At 42.0% G+C, this 15,885-nt stretch overlaps 1 protein-coding gene across 1 annotated transcript in view; it reads right to left on the reverse strand.

The window, feature by feature from the left end:
• The window catches only part of NF1 (neurofibromin 1), a 5,218,972-nt gene that overhangs the window by 2,965,333 nt on the left and 2,237,754 nt on the right, over positions 1-15,885 (reverse strand). Inside the window, exon 23 of the mRNA XM_044054637.1 lies at positions 521-604. Within this exon, the coding sequence (XP_043910572.1) occupies positions 521-604 (84 nt within the window). The remainder of the gene's footprint in view (positions 1-520; positions 605-15,885) is intronic.

The raw sequence follows: 15,885 nt of genomic DNA on the forward strand, positions 1-15,885 counted from the left end.
TACACTACGGAGATCAGGAAACCTCACTGGTTCCTTACTATCAACCATGGTTTTACATAAAAATTCTTATTGATACTCCTCAAAATGCAATTTACATTCAAACAAACAAGGTAGTACACGGTGACAGTCAGCTTCTCTTCAAGTGGAAGCACACATTTTTTTATATGTTACTGACATCACATACAGATGGCTTTATAATGCAGTAAGACAGCAGCTGACATGTCCTCATATAACATAATGCAGTAAGACAGCAGCTGACATGTCCTCATATAACATAATGCAGTAAGACAGCAGCTGACATGCCCTCAAATAACATACAAGTGCACACCTTGACACACCCCACCCACACTCCTACTTACTTGCATACAAATATGTGCATGAAGTGTGTGATTACAGGTTAGGCACAAAATAATGAAAAAGATCAAACAAAAAAAGCTGCAAATGCTCTACTGCCAGTGACAAAAGCAAGTAAGCAATTTCCCATGAAGCACTACAAATTCATGTTAAATTATGTTGTTACCTTGTCAAGCACTTCACATCTTCATCTGCAGCCTGATTGGATGTTCCCATAACCCAGTCTGTCAGATATTCTACCAGCTTATTCCTAAATGGTGAAAAATTAGTTTCAGATTATGGTACTTTATTTCAATTTCATCTAAGAATTGCAGTTAAACAGCAACATGATGCATTTGCATTACAGACAACACTGTATGCTGTGATAATGTAACACTGGGATATTTTGAAGGTCCTGCATCCTGCTGTAAATTATAAAGACAGCCACAAAACACTGATCCACCTTAGTAAATTTTCATTAAAAATGTAAATTTTTTTAAGAAATGTATAACTTGCCAGATTGTTCAAAAATATCAGAACTTATGGTTGGAAATTATTTATCAAACGACAGCATGATCTGAAGAGTAGCACTGCTTTATTCTACCAAACAAACAATGCCATAACATATTTAAAACCTAAGGCTATATTTATAATGTTACTAGTACTACACTTGTGTTAGCCAGTGTACTGGGGCTAGAAAACAAAAAACACTTCACTGACGATGAGAACTCTGGTGTGGTGATCAAAGACGTGGTGGCTAAACCCCTGTAAAAACTGGTGTGACACTGTAGGGTGGACATGGAGGCAGCAATGGGGTGTTGACACACAACAATACATACCTGTGGGAATAAGCTTAAAAGCAAATGAAATGCCATTAGACATACAATTACATATGGGCATGATTTCTTTAAGTGTATACCAGCATCCAGGATACAACACCCCCTCCCAAAGTGTACCACAAACCTGCCACATTAATGCATGTTACTGGACATTAAAAAAATCAGATGTAGCTTGGTAAAGTGAAAGGAATGTAAATATACAATTTTAAATTCGTGCAAACCTATAACACTTAATTCCAAAAAGTACACACTGTTGGCTTATGGCTAGCCTTACCCTTTCATCAACTACAAGTCTGACTGAGTGTGTATCAGCTATCACATTTTTAACTTAAAGCATTCTACCGTAGGAGGAGCCCCACTAACTCAAAAGCACAGCAGTTTAAACAGGGTAGCCATCTCTCTGTGGCCTGCAACCATCAGCAATATGAAATGCCAAAGAGGCTACAGCTCAGACCGCCCTCAATTCTCTCCCAAAAGGATAAAACCCTGAAGAAGACCAAGGAAATTAAATTGTGCGACACCACTTTCCTCCCTATCAGTGGGGAAAGGAGGAAGCCAGTGATGAGAACTGACATGCACTCAATCTAGAGTTAAGGTAAGACTCTACATAGCAGTCTTCTTCATACACTATCAGACATATTTTAGTGTACTTCAGAGCTATTCTCAAAGCAGATGTTTAAAGAACAGGTTATAGGTTGAAAACCTAAGACTGCACAGAGTATAGGACTGCTCTAGTGAAGTCATCTGTGTAACTATGCTGTCCTGCTCAATAATGGTCTAAGACTTCAACCAAGCATCTGCAGCCCCGCAGAATCGCCCTCTTCCACCTCAGTAAAGAAACAGTAAAAGCTGTAAAACTACAGTCAACTGAAATCTGGATGTATCACAAGTAGGTGCACCTTTTTTCTGGTAACCTTTTTTTGCAGTTTTCCATAGTCTGTCAGCTATTACGCCTACTGTTTTTATGACTTATTACTCTAACTGAAGTAAGAACAAGAAAGGGTCCACAGAGACTATTAAGTTCTCAGCACATATGGGTCAAAACTACACATTCAATATTAATAAAATTTAAGACTCATGCAGTAACAAACTTCTGGCAGCAAAGTGGAACCTAGGGAAAGAAAAAAGGAAAGCAGGGCATACTGTGAACTGTGAATAATAAATGAAAGCAGAACAAAAAGACCGCTCCCCCACACCACCGCTATCAAAGTCTGCCCCTGCCAAAACTGGAGAATCCATATGATGTATCCTGAACAGTTCAAACTGCTTTCAACAAGGGAAGCCTTGTCTCAGCTGAAACAGTCTGTTTCAGAAAAAGTTTCTGCAGATAAACAGCTACAAGGGCAGGTAGAGACCAATACTCTGAAGGTGGTTACTGAGCACCAAATGACAAGCTGAGACCTTTCCACTGATCATGGGGAGTATGGAAGAAAAGAAGTAGCACTGTCTGTAAAACAGAAAAGAGGGACTGAAAGAGGTGCAGAGGAACTGAAGATTGACTACATAAAGAAAATTAAGCAAATGGAATTGAGGGACATGAATATAACTCCAAAGCTCTGGATAACTATAGGAAGTGATTTTCTTCACATGCAAACTATTTAGACATTTAGTGGAGTGCTGTGCAACAGGTGGGTTTTAAAGAAAACTAATTCTTTACATTCATTTACTTTGTAAAGTAGCAGGTATTAAATATTAAGCTGCGACTTTTAGAATAACAAAAAGGCGAGAATTTACTGAAAGTTTACAAGTCCAGACAGTACTTAACTTTATTTTCAGAAATACACATTCTCTATTAGACTGGAAACCTCACCAAAGCTGCTGGCACGAAGGTGCTATAAAACCTGCAAAGTTCTTAAAAGAGCAATGGCAAATATTTATATACAGCAATGAGACACTGATCAGGCTCTTAAACTACTTTAAAGTAATCTACCTGACCTGGAAATAGCTCAGAATGACTTCAGATCAAAGGGCAGGGGAGAGAATGTTGTTTATCTAGTAGTCACAGTACATGATCATTTCATAAAGATGGAGAGTTTTGAGCAAAACAAGTAAACAAAGCTAATCTAAGATTAAGAAATGTCAAAAGGTAGAGCATTAGGTAAATACTATTTCAAATTATAATTTGGAAAAAAAAAGTGTACATGCAGAAAACTATATTCAGGAAGATGTCTACAAGTCTAGGGATTGTTCATAATGTACACATGTTGGGGGTGGGGCATAATGAAGCAGCATACTCTAAAGTGAGAAAATATTTGCAGCTCTCACTAACTCAAACATGTAAATAAAGCACAGCTGTCTTGAAATCATAAAAAAGATCACCATAAACATCCCAACAAAATCACAATTCAATGAATTCCTACCCAATTGTTTCTAACATTAAATGAAAATGTGTGTCCTGGGCATCCATTCACATATTTAAAAACTGATTTTGAACTTGTCACTCTTTCAGGTCATGCACATCTTCATAACTTCTCCCACAAATTTCTCTGTTTTGCCCGTATAAAAAGACAGACAACTTTGACAAAGTGCAATGTAAACGACCCCCATAGAATTACAATTTAAATACCCTTTGCTATCCAAGGTACCATATTGCTGAACAAGAAGTTATGTACTCAGTATAACGCTCGATGTATGTAGTCCATCTCGCCTCACATTCTTACTCGTGGGTTCGGAGCCGAATATCGGCTCTGACTCGGCCAACTTTTATTTACTAGCTCGAAGTCTCTCATTGGCTGGGCCAAGCAGGTATCCCATGCTGCATTGCTCCATAACCCCAGATCTAGTTTGCTGCAAATCCAACAATCACACCTCATGCATAACAACAATCCAATAAGGTAGAACACTATCAAGGGGAAGAAGAAAAAGCAAACTACCACTGCAGGGTATTCTAGCAGCAATCCCAACCTCCAGATCCTCCAGGAAGGGGGCAGGTCGGAGGGTATGTAAGAATGTGAGGCGAGATGGACTACATACATCGAACGTTATGGTGAGTACATAACTTCTTGATGTTATGTAGTTCAATCTCGCCTACATTCTTACTCGCGGGACAGCGTCCCCAGCACCTCTATCCTGGGAGGCTCAAAGGAAGATACTCCTGAGGACTGTGGAACCAAAGGAAGCCCGACCCCTAAAAGCCATGTCCAGTTTGTAATGAATAATAAAGGTATGCGGGGAAGCCCACATGGCTGCAGCACAAATATCATCCAAAGATAGTCTGGCATGGTACACCAGAGACGCAGAAACAGCCCTAGTACAGTGAGCCTCGACAGGGAACTGTAGATTTTTTCCTGATGAAGAATAAATAAAGGAAATACAATTCGAAATCCATCTGGAAATGGTAACCTTGGAAATAGAGGAACCCACTCTATTTTCTGAAAAGGAAACAAACAATTGGTCAGATTTTCATAGGTGTTTGGTCCTGTGTAGACAGAATCATAATTGTCTGTGCACATCCAGTTGATGAAATCTAAACTCTGCCTTGTTTGAGAACTGAGGGAAGAACACTGGCAGCTCAATAGACTGATTGAGATTCACAGTAGATCTTACCTTGGGAAGGAAGGACGGATTAGGTCCAAGAGAAACTCTGTCCTTATGAAAAATTAAATACGGGGGTTTGATGGAGAGAGCTTGAATCTCTGACACCCGTCTGGCTGATGTGATGGCTATTAGAAAGGCTGTCTTCCAGGACAAAAACTTTAATTCACAGGTGGCAGCCGGCTCGAAAGATGGAGAAGTAAGGGCTTGCAAAACAAAGTTTAGATCCCAGGGCATGATAGGTTCTGACACAGGAGGCCGGAGTAATAAGGTGCCCTTTAGAAAGGCCTTACAGAGTTTATGAGCCGTAAGGGAAGGCTCATAGGAGGTATGAAAGTTTGAAATAGCCGCCAGCTGGACTTTAATGGTAGCGGGCGCAGAGCCCTGCTGAAAGAGCATGGACAAGAAATCCAAAACAGCAGCAAATGGGGCTGTGTAAGGGCCAATTCCTTGGGCATGAGCCCAAATAGAGAATCTCTTCCATTTGCTGGAATAAATCTTCCTAGTCAAAGACTTATGAGAAGAGGATAAAATGTGCACCACCTCAGGTGAAAAACGATGAAGTCTGACTAACAACGGAAGTGGAGTAGCCAGGCTGTCAACCTGAAGGTCCGCAGGGAGGGATGGAACTGTCCCGACATGTGTCAGTAGGTCTGGTACTGGGTCCAGAATCCAAGGACTGTCCACAGTAAATGGATGGAGAAAGGAGAACCAGACCTGGCGAGGCCAGTGTGGGGCAATTAGAATCATCTTGCTTCTCAAGGATATGGCTTTCTGAATCACTCTTGGTAACAGAGGAAACGGAGGGAAAGCATAGAGCAGACCGGAGGGCCAATCGTGGACTAGAGTGTCCCTCGGTGACTCCCCCTATCGGGGGATCAGGGTGAAGTAGTTGCTGCATTTGGCATCGAGGGGAAAGGCAAAAAGATCGCAGCAAGGCTGACCCCACCTGCTGAAAATCTGTTCTGTAACCAGACGGTTCGGGGACCACTCGTAAGGCATCAGAATAACTCTGCTCAGCCTGTCTGCTATCACATTGGCCTTCCCCGGAATGTGCGTTGCCACTAGAAAACGTTGGGAAGACACTGCCTACCGTCACACTCGCATGGCCTCTCTGCACATGGGGTAAGATCTGGTTCCTCCTTGTTTGTTTAGACACCACACAATGGACATGTTGTCCGAGTGTATTGCAATCGTCCCCAAATGAAGAGAGCTCTGAAGTGCCCGCAACACCAGTAACACCGCTCTCATCTCTAAGACATTGATGTGCAGATGTACCTCGTGATCTTAACACGTGCCTTGGACCATCCTGCCAAGATAATGCCCCCCTCCACCCCATCTGGGAGGCGTCCGTGGTCACCGTGGCGACAGGTGGCAGAGGAACAAACTGTTTCCCCTCGTTCAGATTGGTGGAGCACAGCCACCAACCAAGATCCTGTTTGCATCGGTCGGTGAGCAGGATCTGGTGGGAAAGGGGGAGTTTTTGGAGAGACCATTGGGCAAAGAGAAGCCATTGAAGAAGCTCATGTGTAATCTCGCTAGAGGCACGAACATAATGGTAGCTGCCATGGTGCCCAGAAACTGAAGAGCCCATCTCGCCTGTACTTTCCTGAGGGGTAATAAAGCATGAACCTGATTTTGTAATACTCTGATCCTGTCGTGTGGCAAGAAGGCCCGCATTTGAATGGTGTCTAGCTCTGCGCCTATAAACGTGACACGCTGTGAGGGCAGCAAGGAAGATTTTTCCCAGTGTTATTCCTAGTCATTGACAGAGGATAATGGTAGCGTCCCTGGCTCGGATGAGTAGATGCCTGGTGGGAGCGGTGAGGAGCCAGTCGTCCAGGTACAGAAACACTTGGAATCCTTGACGTCTCAGATGAGCTGTCACCACCACCAAACACTTAGTGAACACCCTGGGGGCTGAGGTGAGACCAAAGGGCAGGGCACAAAACTAAAAATGACTGGCTCCCAGCCGGAAGCGTAGGTGACTCCTGGATGCCCGGTCCATTTTGATACGATAGTAAGCATCCTTGAGGTCTATGGAGCACATCCATACTTCTTTTTCCAGCAACAGAAAAATGGACTGAAGGGTAACCATTCGGAACTTGGACTTCAGAACATCGTGGTTTAATCTGCTGAGATCTAGAATGGGTCTCAGGACCCCTGTTCTTTTCGGCACCAAAAAGAGTCTTGCGTAAGTTCCTAATCCGATTTGGTCTGAGAGGACAAGTTGGATGACTCCCTTCTCTAGCAGCTTTGAAACCTCTAATGCTGCGTGATCCCTTTGACTGGGTGGAACGTCCAGGATTCTACTGACTGGTGGGGGGTCTGATGAAAAGGGGATGGCGTAACCTCCGGAAACTATTCGTAATACTCTTCGATCCTGGGTGATGCTTTCCCAGGCTTCTGGGTACAACGATATGCGGCCCCCGACTGGCTCTGGAATAGCACATCAGAAACAATGGTAGGAAGAACCCCAAAAGGAATCATGGTCTCCCGAGTTGCGGGGGCCTCCTCTGCCTCTAGAGCGGCGTCTTCCAGAACAACCTCCCCCTCCTCCGCCTCTAGAGGGGGACTCACCTTGTCCGGCTGGGAAAAACTTATGCGATTTCTTGAACCACATCTTCCCTCCCCCCCCTCTGAGCCTTGAGGTAAGGTCTCGAGGGAAGGGAAAAACGGACCCCTACGGCAGACAGGGTCTTTCCCTCTTGCTTGCATCTGGTGAGGGTGTCTTTCACTTTGGTCCCAAAGAGCGAGGACCCATCAAAAGGAGCGTCAGTGAAGTAAGACTTGAAAGCCTCCGCGAAATGACACAGGTGCATCCAGGCTCACCTCCTGAGGGCTACTCCCGGAACTGGCTGCCCTACTCACCCACTCGGCTGCATATGATATGAGCCTTATGGACGAGTTGACAACAGAATTGAGGGTAGACACCTGGGCGTTAACCGTGTGCGCTATTGCCTCAGGTATGTTACCTGCTAGAGTATCTCCTAACTCCTTGAGGAGATCTCTCTGGAGCAGAGTAAAATGACAGAGGTAATTCAGTGACCACAAGGTGAAGGTCGCTGACGAGAGGGTACGCTTCCCATACCGGTCCATGCTCCTAGACTCCTTGTTAAGAGGATGGACGGAGGAAGAAGACTCGGTTACCTCCTGTTGTGTGGCCGCCACCACCATGGCATCTACAGAAACTCCTTTGGACAGAAACTCTCTCCCCGGGGGGGTGGGGGCAGAAAGAAACTTATTGGGCCTTCGGGGTACAGGTTCCACCGAATCAGGATTCTCCCACACCCTTCGACAAATTAAATCCAAGAGCTTGTTGAAGGGTGGAGACACCCAGAAGGCGAAGGGTTGAGCACCAAAGGCCTTGAGGAATACCGACTCCTCCTCAGAGGGGGTTTTGGACAGCCAGTCGCCTCTCTGTCTCAATATCTCCAGGATGTCGGAGAAAGAGATGTCATCAGAGGATAACTTGGGGGACCCCTCCGACTCCTCGAGGTCAGTATCAGAAGTGAGAGACTTGTCCTGGGAGTCTATGTGCTTCCTCTTGCACGACTTCTTTCTAGGGGGCTCCTCAGGCACAGACTCTGAGGGACCCTCAGAAAGTTGTGGACCGCTCATGGGGGTATCCCTAGACCTTTGGGCTCCATCTATGGATAGGGGGACGTCAGAGGCTCTAGCCGGGGTCGAAGGGGACGGAATGACCGATCCGGGTGATGTAACGGACGATCTGGCCAGTGCGTTCTGCATGGCCTCGAAGGCGGGTCCCCTCGAATCAGAGGACCGACCGGCCTCCGAGGCCATGACTGGGGTCGGGGTCCCCCGAGCCAATGCTCCAAGAGGGAGGCTTGGAACAGACAGGTGTCCCGAAGTATCCCCCTTGGACCCGACTGAGGAAACCAGAGTGCCGAACCCTGTGGATGGAGCCAACTGGGTCGGAGCAGACATCAGTACCGATAAACCCTTGAGGGGTATTGGAGCCAGCGCAGGAACATCACTCAGTGCTCGGAGGAGGAACCATCGACACAAGCATCAGGATGGGCTCCAGAGCTGACTGGGTCGGAGCAGAGAATAATTTTGCCAACACCGGCGACTGCAGGAGCCTCTGTACCACCCTATCGACATCCAAATCAGAAAGCCTGGAGGATATGGAGGACAGGGAGGGAGACTGGGATCTCCTCTCAGGAGAGCCATGCCTAACACTGGGCGAACGGCTCCGAATGGGTTCCAGTAAAATAGGAGCTGACGCCGATTCCAGTACTACAGATACCTCCTGCGGCCCCGAGGACAGAGGAGCCGAGGAGGTAGAGTCAAGTTTAGAAATTTTCTCCGGGGCCTCCGAGGAGACAGACGGAGCTGGAGATTTCTTCTTTGCCTTCGAAGCTTTAGACCTGGACTGAGAACTAGAAGTTGATTCTAAAGACTCCTCAAATGAAGGTTTTACGAGTCCCTTCAATATTAGTTTATTTTTTCTCTCCTGGAGCACCCTTGGACTGAAGGCGTGACAGAAGCTACAAGACTCCTGCAAATGAATAGCTCCTAGGCAGTAAACACAAATGGAATGCCCATCCGTAATGGACATTTTGTAACTACACTTGGAACATTTTTTAAAACCGGAAGGTTTATGTTCCTTCTGATCCTTAGACATCTTACACAAGCAGACAACTGAAAACAACCTAGCCGGAAAAACAGTAAAGGCGGAAAAACTACTGATCAGACTACACAAGGAAACCAAAGAACCTCCAAGTAAAACAGTTCTTTACTAACTCACAACACACTACTTAATATTAAGCTGAACACATTTATCCAAAAGTACACTAACAGACGTCTTCCACAAAAGAAAATGGAGCACTACACACAGAAAGGAGGACTAGGTCCTCTAAGTAAAATGGGCCTGGCCCACCGGAACAGTTAGGGATACCAACTACACGAACAAAAAACACTACAAACAAGCAACAGGAAGAATAGCTATTAAAATAGCTTTTTTGGTTGAACAACTAGCAAATTTCTCAAGAGAAATTGAAAAAAGAAGGTACTTAGTCACAGCCAAGCGAGACCACGTCCTAGCTACACGAGCGGCAAACGAGATCTGGGGTTATGGAGCATGGGATACCTACTTGGCCCAGCCAGTGAGAGACTTTGAGCTAGTAAATAAAAGTTGGCAGAGTCAGAGCCAATATTCGGCTCCTAACCCACGAGTAAGAATGTAGGTGAGATTGGACTACATAACATTGTGTATTTTGTCCCCATCATAAATAAAGACACACTGAATATAACTGCCTTTTTGGGTCTTTTATACTGCTACAAGATCTAAACTTTTTTATAAGTAATTCTTAAAACTTTTATCCCTTTTGTAATAAACTAGGTTGGTCCATAAAATTAAGGTGAGCTGCTCATTTTGGGAAAAATATTCCACTTTCTGGAAATTGTCTCCTTAATATAGTGTCTATACTATAAGTGACGGCCATTGCCTAGCATAAGAACTACCAATTTTACCACAATTTACGGTTTCAAATTCACTGTTCCCTAACAAAGGGAAGTAAAAATCATCACTTATTTTGCTAGAAACTTCAGCACAATTCTTCCACTTATTCATAAGGGCATCCTCTCAATAAACCTACACTTTAATTTAGACACCTCACTAACAAACATTCTATGTTCAGATACCATCCTGGCTAATGGAACCATTTGGCACTTCACAAGGGCTCTCTTTAGGTGCAAAGGACAGTAACTATTAAAATACAGACATGAATATGAATATGCAGGTTTTCAAAAATGTTTGAGGCAAATCCAGTTAATATAACCTGTCAAAGTAAGACTCACTAGTAAAATGAAAAAAAAAAAACCCCGTTGTGGACTTAATATACTTTAATCAATTTCTCATTTGAGTTATTCCACAAAGTACATGCTATCCAGGAACATTGTGTATGAACTCCAAAGGGTTTTATAATCTGTACTAAAACCATACATCTTTTCCCATTGGGTCAGGACAATATTTGCAAACAAAAGGGCATGGGCAGCTCCAACAGCCACTCATCTTGCCTGTCATAAGTGCACCCCTTAAACAAAAAAAAGGAGCACCATTTCACAAAAAAAAAACTTTAATCTTGCACATTTTCCAGGCATCTACTAAAAATTCATAAAACCAATCACCCCCCTCTGTGTGGGGCAACAATACAAAGATCATTTACGTCTAATGTAATAAAGAGACCATCCTTGTAAATATCTCTTTTAACTAACTCTAAAAAAAATCTCATGAAAGCTTTTAATAAATACACAAGACCCTCATACACTGAGCTTAAAATCAATGAATTTAGCAACTGTATGCATCTTGGAACAATCAGTGTCTGCAAAAGGTTTCAGCAGTAGGTCAGTAAAGTCTATGTATTTTTGGAATGCCAAAAATGATTGGTGGAAGCAGTTTTGTAACTTTCATGTCTTGAAATTCAGATCGAGTAACCATTTCAAAAACACTGTGGCTCTTACAATAGGCTACCTTCATTTTGTTTTATATACCTCACAATATGCTTTGGTATATAATAAACATACATTTTAGAAACACAATCAATTTAGTTCCAATCCACCATAAGCTTAAGTATATGCCATTCATTTTCATTCAGAATGAGCCAATTATGTTTGCTCTTTTTTGGCTAAAACTGACATTATATTAAGTTCACAGATCTGTTGGGACAAAAGAGATTTCAAATACCAGTGTATCTTTCTCATGTGGAGTCTTGCAAGAGGTATCATGGAAATCATGAAATCCATGAAACCCAGAATCCTGAAGTATTGTGTGTGCCTGAGTGAAACCACTGCAAAAGATCTGTATTTCTCATTAACACCTACATGGTGTGGAATGTCACACCTCTAGCAGCATACAACATGGCCTGTATTCCACAGCATTTTCTGAAAAATACATTTACAAACGCATGAGATTCATAAACACTTTGTGAACAGTAAAAGCTATTAAAACTGCACAAGTAGCAATGTTATCAATACGAATTGTTCTTTACAGTGATGTGTATTCACAGCCATTCAATAAATACAACATAGGTGCACATAATCCCAAACTGTACTTTAGTTAAACTTTCACAAATTCTCATATCTTGGAAACTGTACAACATAGACATATTGTTAGAACATTTTGTTAACTAGACAAGTTTTCACATGACAACCAGAAATTACTCTGGGTGCATGTTTACAGAAACATGAACATATCTTTAATTGCATAACTAGCAATATAAACAACACTGAAAATCTCTCAAGATGTGCAACTTGCAATGCGAATATCAACAATAGTTTTCAACAGCATCTAACATCTTACCTGATATTATGCAACAATTTGTAAGGCACTAGTTTTCTGAAATACCAAATACATATGGAAATATTCGTTACTTTCATAATTACTAATGAACAACTAGCAATATCTCAGGTGTAGGGTGATATAAATGGATATTGACAATGGATGTTCCTGTCTCCTACCACGGTATATCATACCATACCTGTCAATAACAAGTAGGACACTCAGTTAGGAAAATATGAATAAGTGACAAATGGTGATTCATTTCTGTTCTGCAGCACATCCTAGAGTAGTAATCTTAGTAACATTTCATTATTAACTTCTTGCACTTTCTAATACTACCTATTATTAGGGGATAAGGTGCTTAGTTAAGGAAGCCAGACCCAAAAAAGGGCTGAATGCCATAAGGAGCTATGGGTGTCAACTGGAAATATACAAAAAGTCACTAGTGGCCTGAGGGAGATGGAACTATTTTTTTCTATGAAGGGAAAGCAGGCACCTTAGAAACAAAATCCTGTATGACAGGATCAAAAAGAGATTTTTGAACATTCACTTGGAAACCCAGCCTGTGTAGGAGAACTTTTACCCAAATGACAGATTCTGACACTTTTAAGAAGACTCAACAAACAGACACAAATTGCCTAAATATGGAAACGTGTATGCCCAGTAGAACACAGGATGACTAATGGAGCTAGACACTTTGTGAACACACTTGGAACAGTGGATAGCCCCAAAGGGTAAGGCAGAAAACTGACAATGCAATCTAGAGAGACAAAACATTTAGAAAGGCATGAAATGTAGATGAATAGGAGGAATCTGATAATACACATATTTTAAATCAAGCTTACTAGACAGCTCTAAAGAGGAAGGAGGAGTAAAAGGCTGTGAAGTGAAAATATTTTGAACTTGGGCACCATCACAAACTGATTCAGGAAAGATTGTTCCAGAACTAGCTTTTAGAATTTTTTTATTCTTTGACAATAAAACCATTAAGTAAAATCCTTCCACTAAATGAGGAAGGTGGACAGTTTCTACACCCCCCCCCCAATACAGCATGCGATGCAAGAGTGGAGTAAAGAGAAGAGTTTGGTCTGATAGATGAGAAACCCCCTGCAGAGAGAAAATTGACTCTCACTGACATCTCTGTCCTAGATGGATCACACTCAGAACCCACTTGTCTGAAACAATCTATGGCCAAAGACAGACATGGAGATTCAGCCTTTCTGGAACCGATATAGGACTGCCTGTGGTGGGGGCAAAAAATTCCTTATATAGTCATTCTCACTCATTTGGAAGTCCTTTAGTTTGATGTGTTCCTGCTTTCTTATTGGATCCACCCTGCTATTGCTTTTTAAATGTCTGCTTACTAGCATTTTGCTGAGACTGACTGACTTTGGTTTACTGCTAAAATTAGAATAAAGAGCAGAGAATCCCTTGGAGAATTTACAGGAGAAGGCTAATGCAAAATCTGAGAGATTCATGAATAAGCTTACCTCTCTCATCACACTTTTTGATAACCTCTGCAGCAGGGGGCCCTTTAACTAAATCTCTACCCATCGAAATTTATTTTTTCACATCTTCAGGGAGGTTCTTAGAAAGCAGCTAGTCAAATATCCTTAAAGTACCAGTGGCAACAACCCTGGAATAAATATCGAAGTAAAACTAATTTCAAACGTGACTTGACAAATAGAAGTTAAACTACACAATGCGGACTTTTCTTCAAAAATAGAGAAACTGAAGACAAAACATTCCTTATACTTTTAAAATTAATTAGGAGAAATTTTATAAAATAGGCACCTGACATATCAGGATTCTAAAAATCGAAGTTGCAGAAGTATACACCTTTTTTCCCCCAAATTTATCAAAAGCTTTACCATCCTTATCAGAAGAATTAGAATTAACAAAATGATTGTCAGCAGCTGGATTTCCTAAAGCTATAAGCTGCTGACTCAGGTCTATACTTACTGTATGAAACATGAGACTGAAGAACTTTGTACATTCCTTCTGCTTTCTTAAGGGGCAGTAAGTTGATTGCCAGGAAAATCACAGGCTGTGACAAACACAACCTCCAGTGTTGACAGCAGTGGGCGAATGGGTGCTCTGAAAATTCTGGTGGTAGCAAATCATAATATTTTCTAAGGGGCTAAGAAACCAAAGTATTCTACTGCTGAAAAAAAGAAGGTATGTACTCACTATAATGTTCAAACTGTGTTGTCTCTATGTTCATTTATCCTTGACAGATGGGTTTGGTTCAGATATCGGAACACATTCGGCCGTTACTACAGCTCACGCCAGCCAAAAACTCTCAAGCTTCACCTCTACCCAGAATCTCTCTCTCAATTACCTTAGATCGAGTTTGCAGAAAGTATAAACGTACAAACTATATATATATATATATATATATATATATATATATATATATATATACACACACACACACACATATATATCCATACATATACACAGACAGTAATCCAGATAAAAGCATTATCTACTGTGAACAATCATAATAATTCAAGGCTATATAACCTGCTCCACCCAAAAAATCTTTAAAGGTCAGGGGATGGAGGGAGGGAAGTCAGGGATAAATAGACAGACGGAATGTTATGGTGAGTATATAACTTCTTTATCTGATGTTGTCAATCTTCATTTTATCCTTGACAGATGGGACAGAGTCCCCAGCTACTTAAAATCTTGGGTGGACTCGCGCAAGGATATTCATGAGCACCATTGAGCTAAAGGATGACCTTCCCCTAGAGACAAAGTCCAGTTTGTAATGAGTAATAATGGTATGCAGAGAAGCCCAAGTGGCTGCTGCACATATCCACTGAAGCTCTAGATTGGAAGACTGCTGAAGTGGCTACAGACTTTGCAGAATGTGATTTGACGGGCTTAGGCAACGTTAATTTATTCTTATTATAAATGAATGAAATTAAATCTTTCAAACACTTAGAGAGAGCAATCTTGCTGACTGCATTACCCAACTTTGTACCGGAAAAAGAAATAAACAGCTGATTTCATTGTCTTATGTCTTTAGTTCTGTGAAGGTAGAAATGTAACTGCCTATGGAGGTGAAGTAAGTGAAAGGCATATTCTCCTTTGTTGGAATGATTTGGGAAGAAACCAGTAAATTAACAGTCTGATTAATGTTAGCCTCGGATACTATCTTGGGTAGAAAGGAAGTTTTTTTTTCGTAAAGAGACCCTATTCATTATGGAAAATCAGATTAGGAGGTTCAGACAATAAGGCCTGGATTTCTGAAATAATCCTAGTGGAAGTAAAGCTAGCAAAAACAGTGTCTTTCAAGATAAAAACTTCAGATCACATTCCGCAGTGGGTTTAAAGGGGGATGTATTACGGCCTGTAGTACTAAATTCAGGTCTCAAGGAGGAGTGAGATCTTTGAACGGGGGGGGTTTAATATAAGTGTGCCTCTTAGGAACAAATTACAAATTCTATGAGAGGCTAAAGAACACTCTTTCTAAACCATAGTAAAAGTTAGAGATTGCAGCCAATTGCAACCTGATGGCGAAAGGAGAAAATCAGGCATTGAACAGAGACTAAAAAATCTAAAACATGCTCTAAGGAAGCTTTTCATGGGTCCAAATGGTAATCTCTTCTACTTATTGAAGTATAGTTTTCGAGTGAAAGGTTTATAAGCCAACAAGAGGATGTGGTGTACTGGAGAGAAAATATGAGGATGCCTGGCAACTAATGGAATTGGAGGAACCACACAGTCAGCTTGAGGTTTAAAATGTCTGGGTAAACAAGACCATCTGGATGGGAGAGAAGCTCTGGTACTGGGTCCAGAATCCAAGGTTGTTGAATCAGATAAGGCAAAAGAAAGGGGAACCAAATCTGTTGAGGCCAAAAGTGTTCA

Source organism: Protopterus annectens, chromosome 13.part0 (assembly GCF_019279795.1).
Source record: "Protopterus annectens isolate FY-2018-M chromosome 13.part0, PAN1.0, whole genome shotgun sequence".
NCBI lineage: Eukaryota > Metazoa > Chordata > Ceratodontiformes > Protopteridae > Protopterus > Protopterus annectens.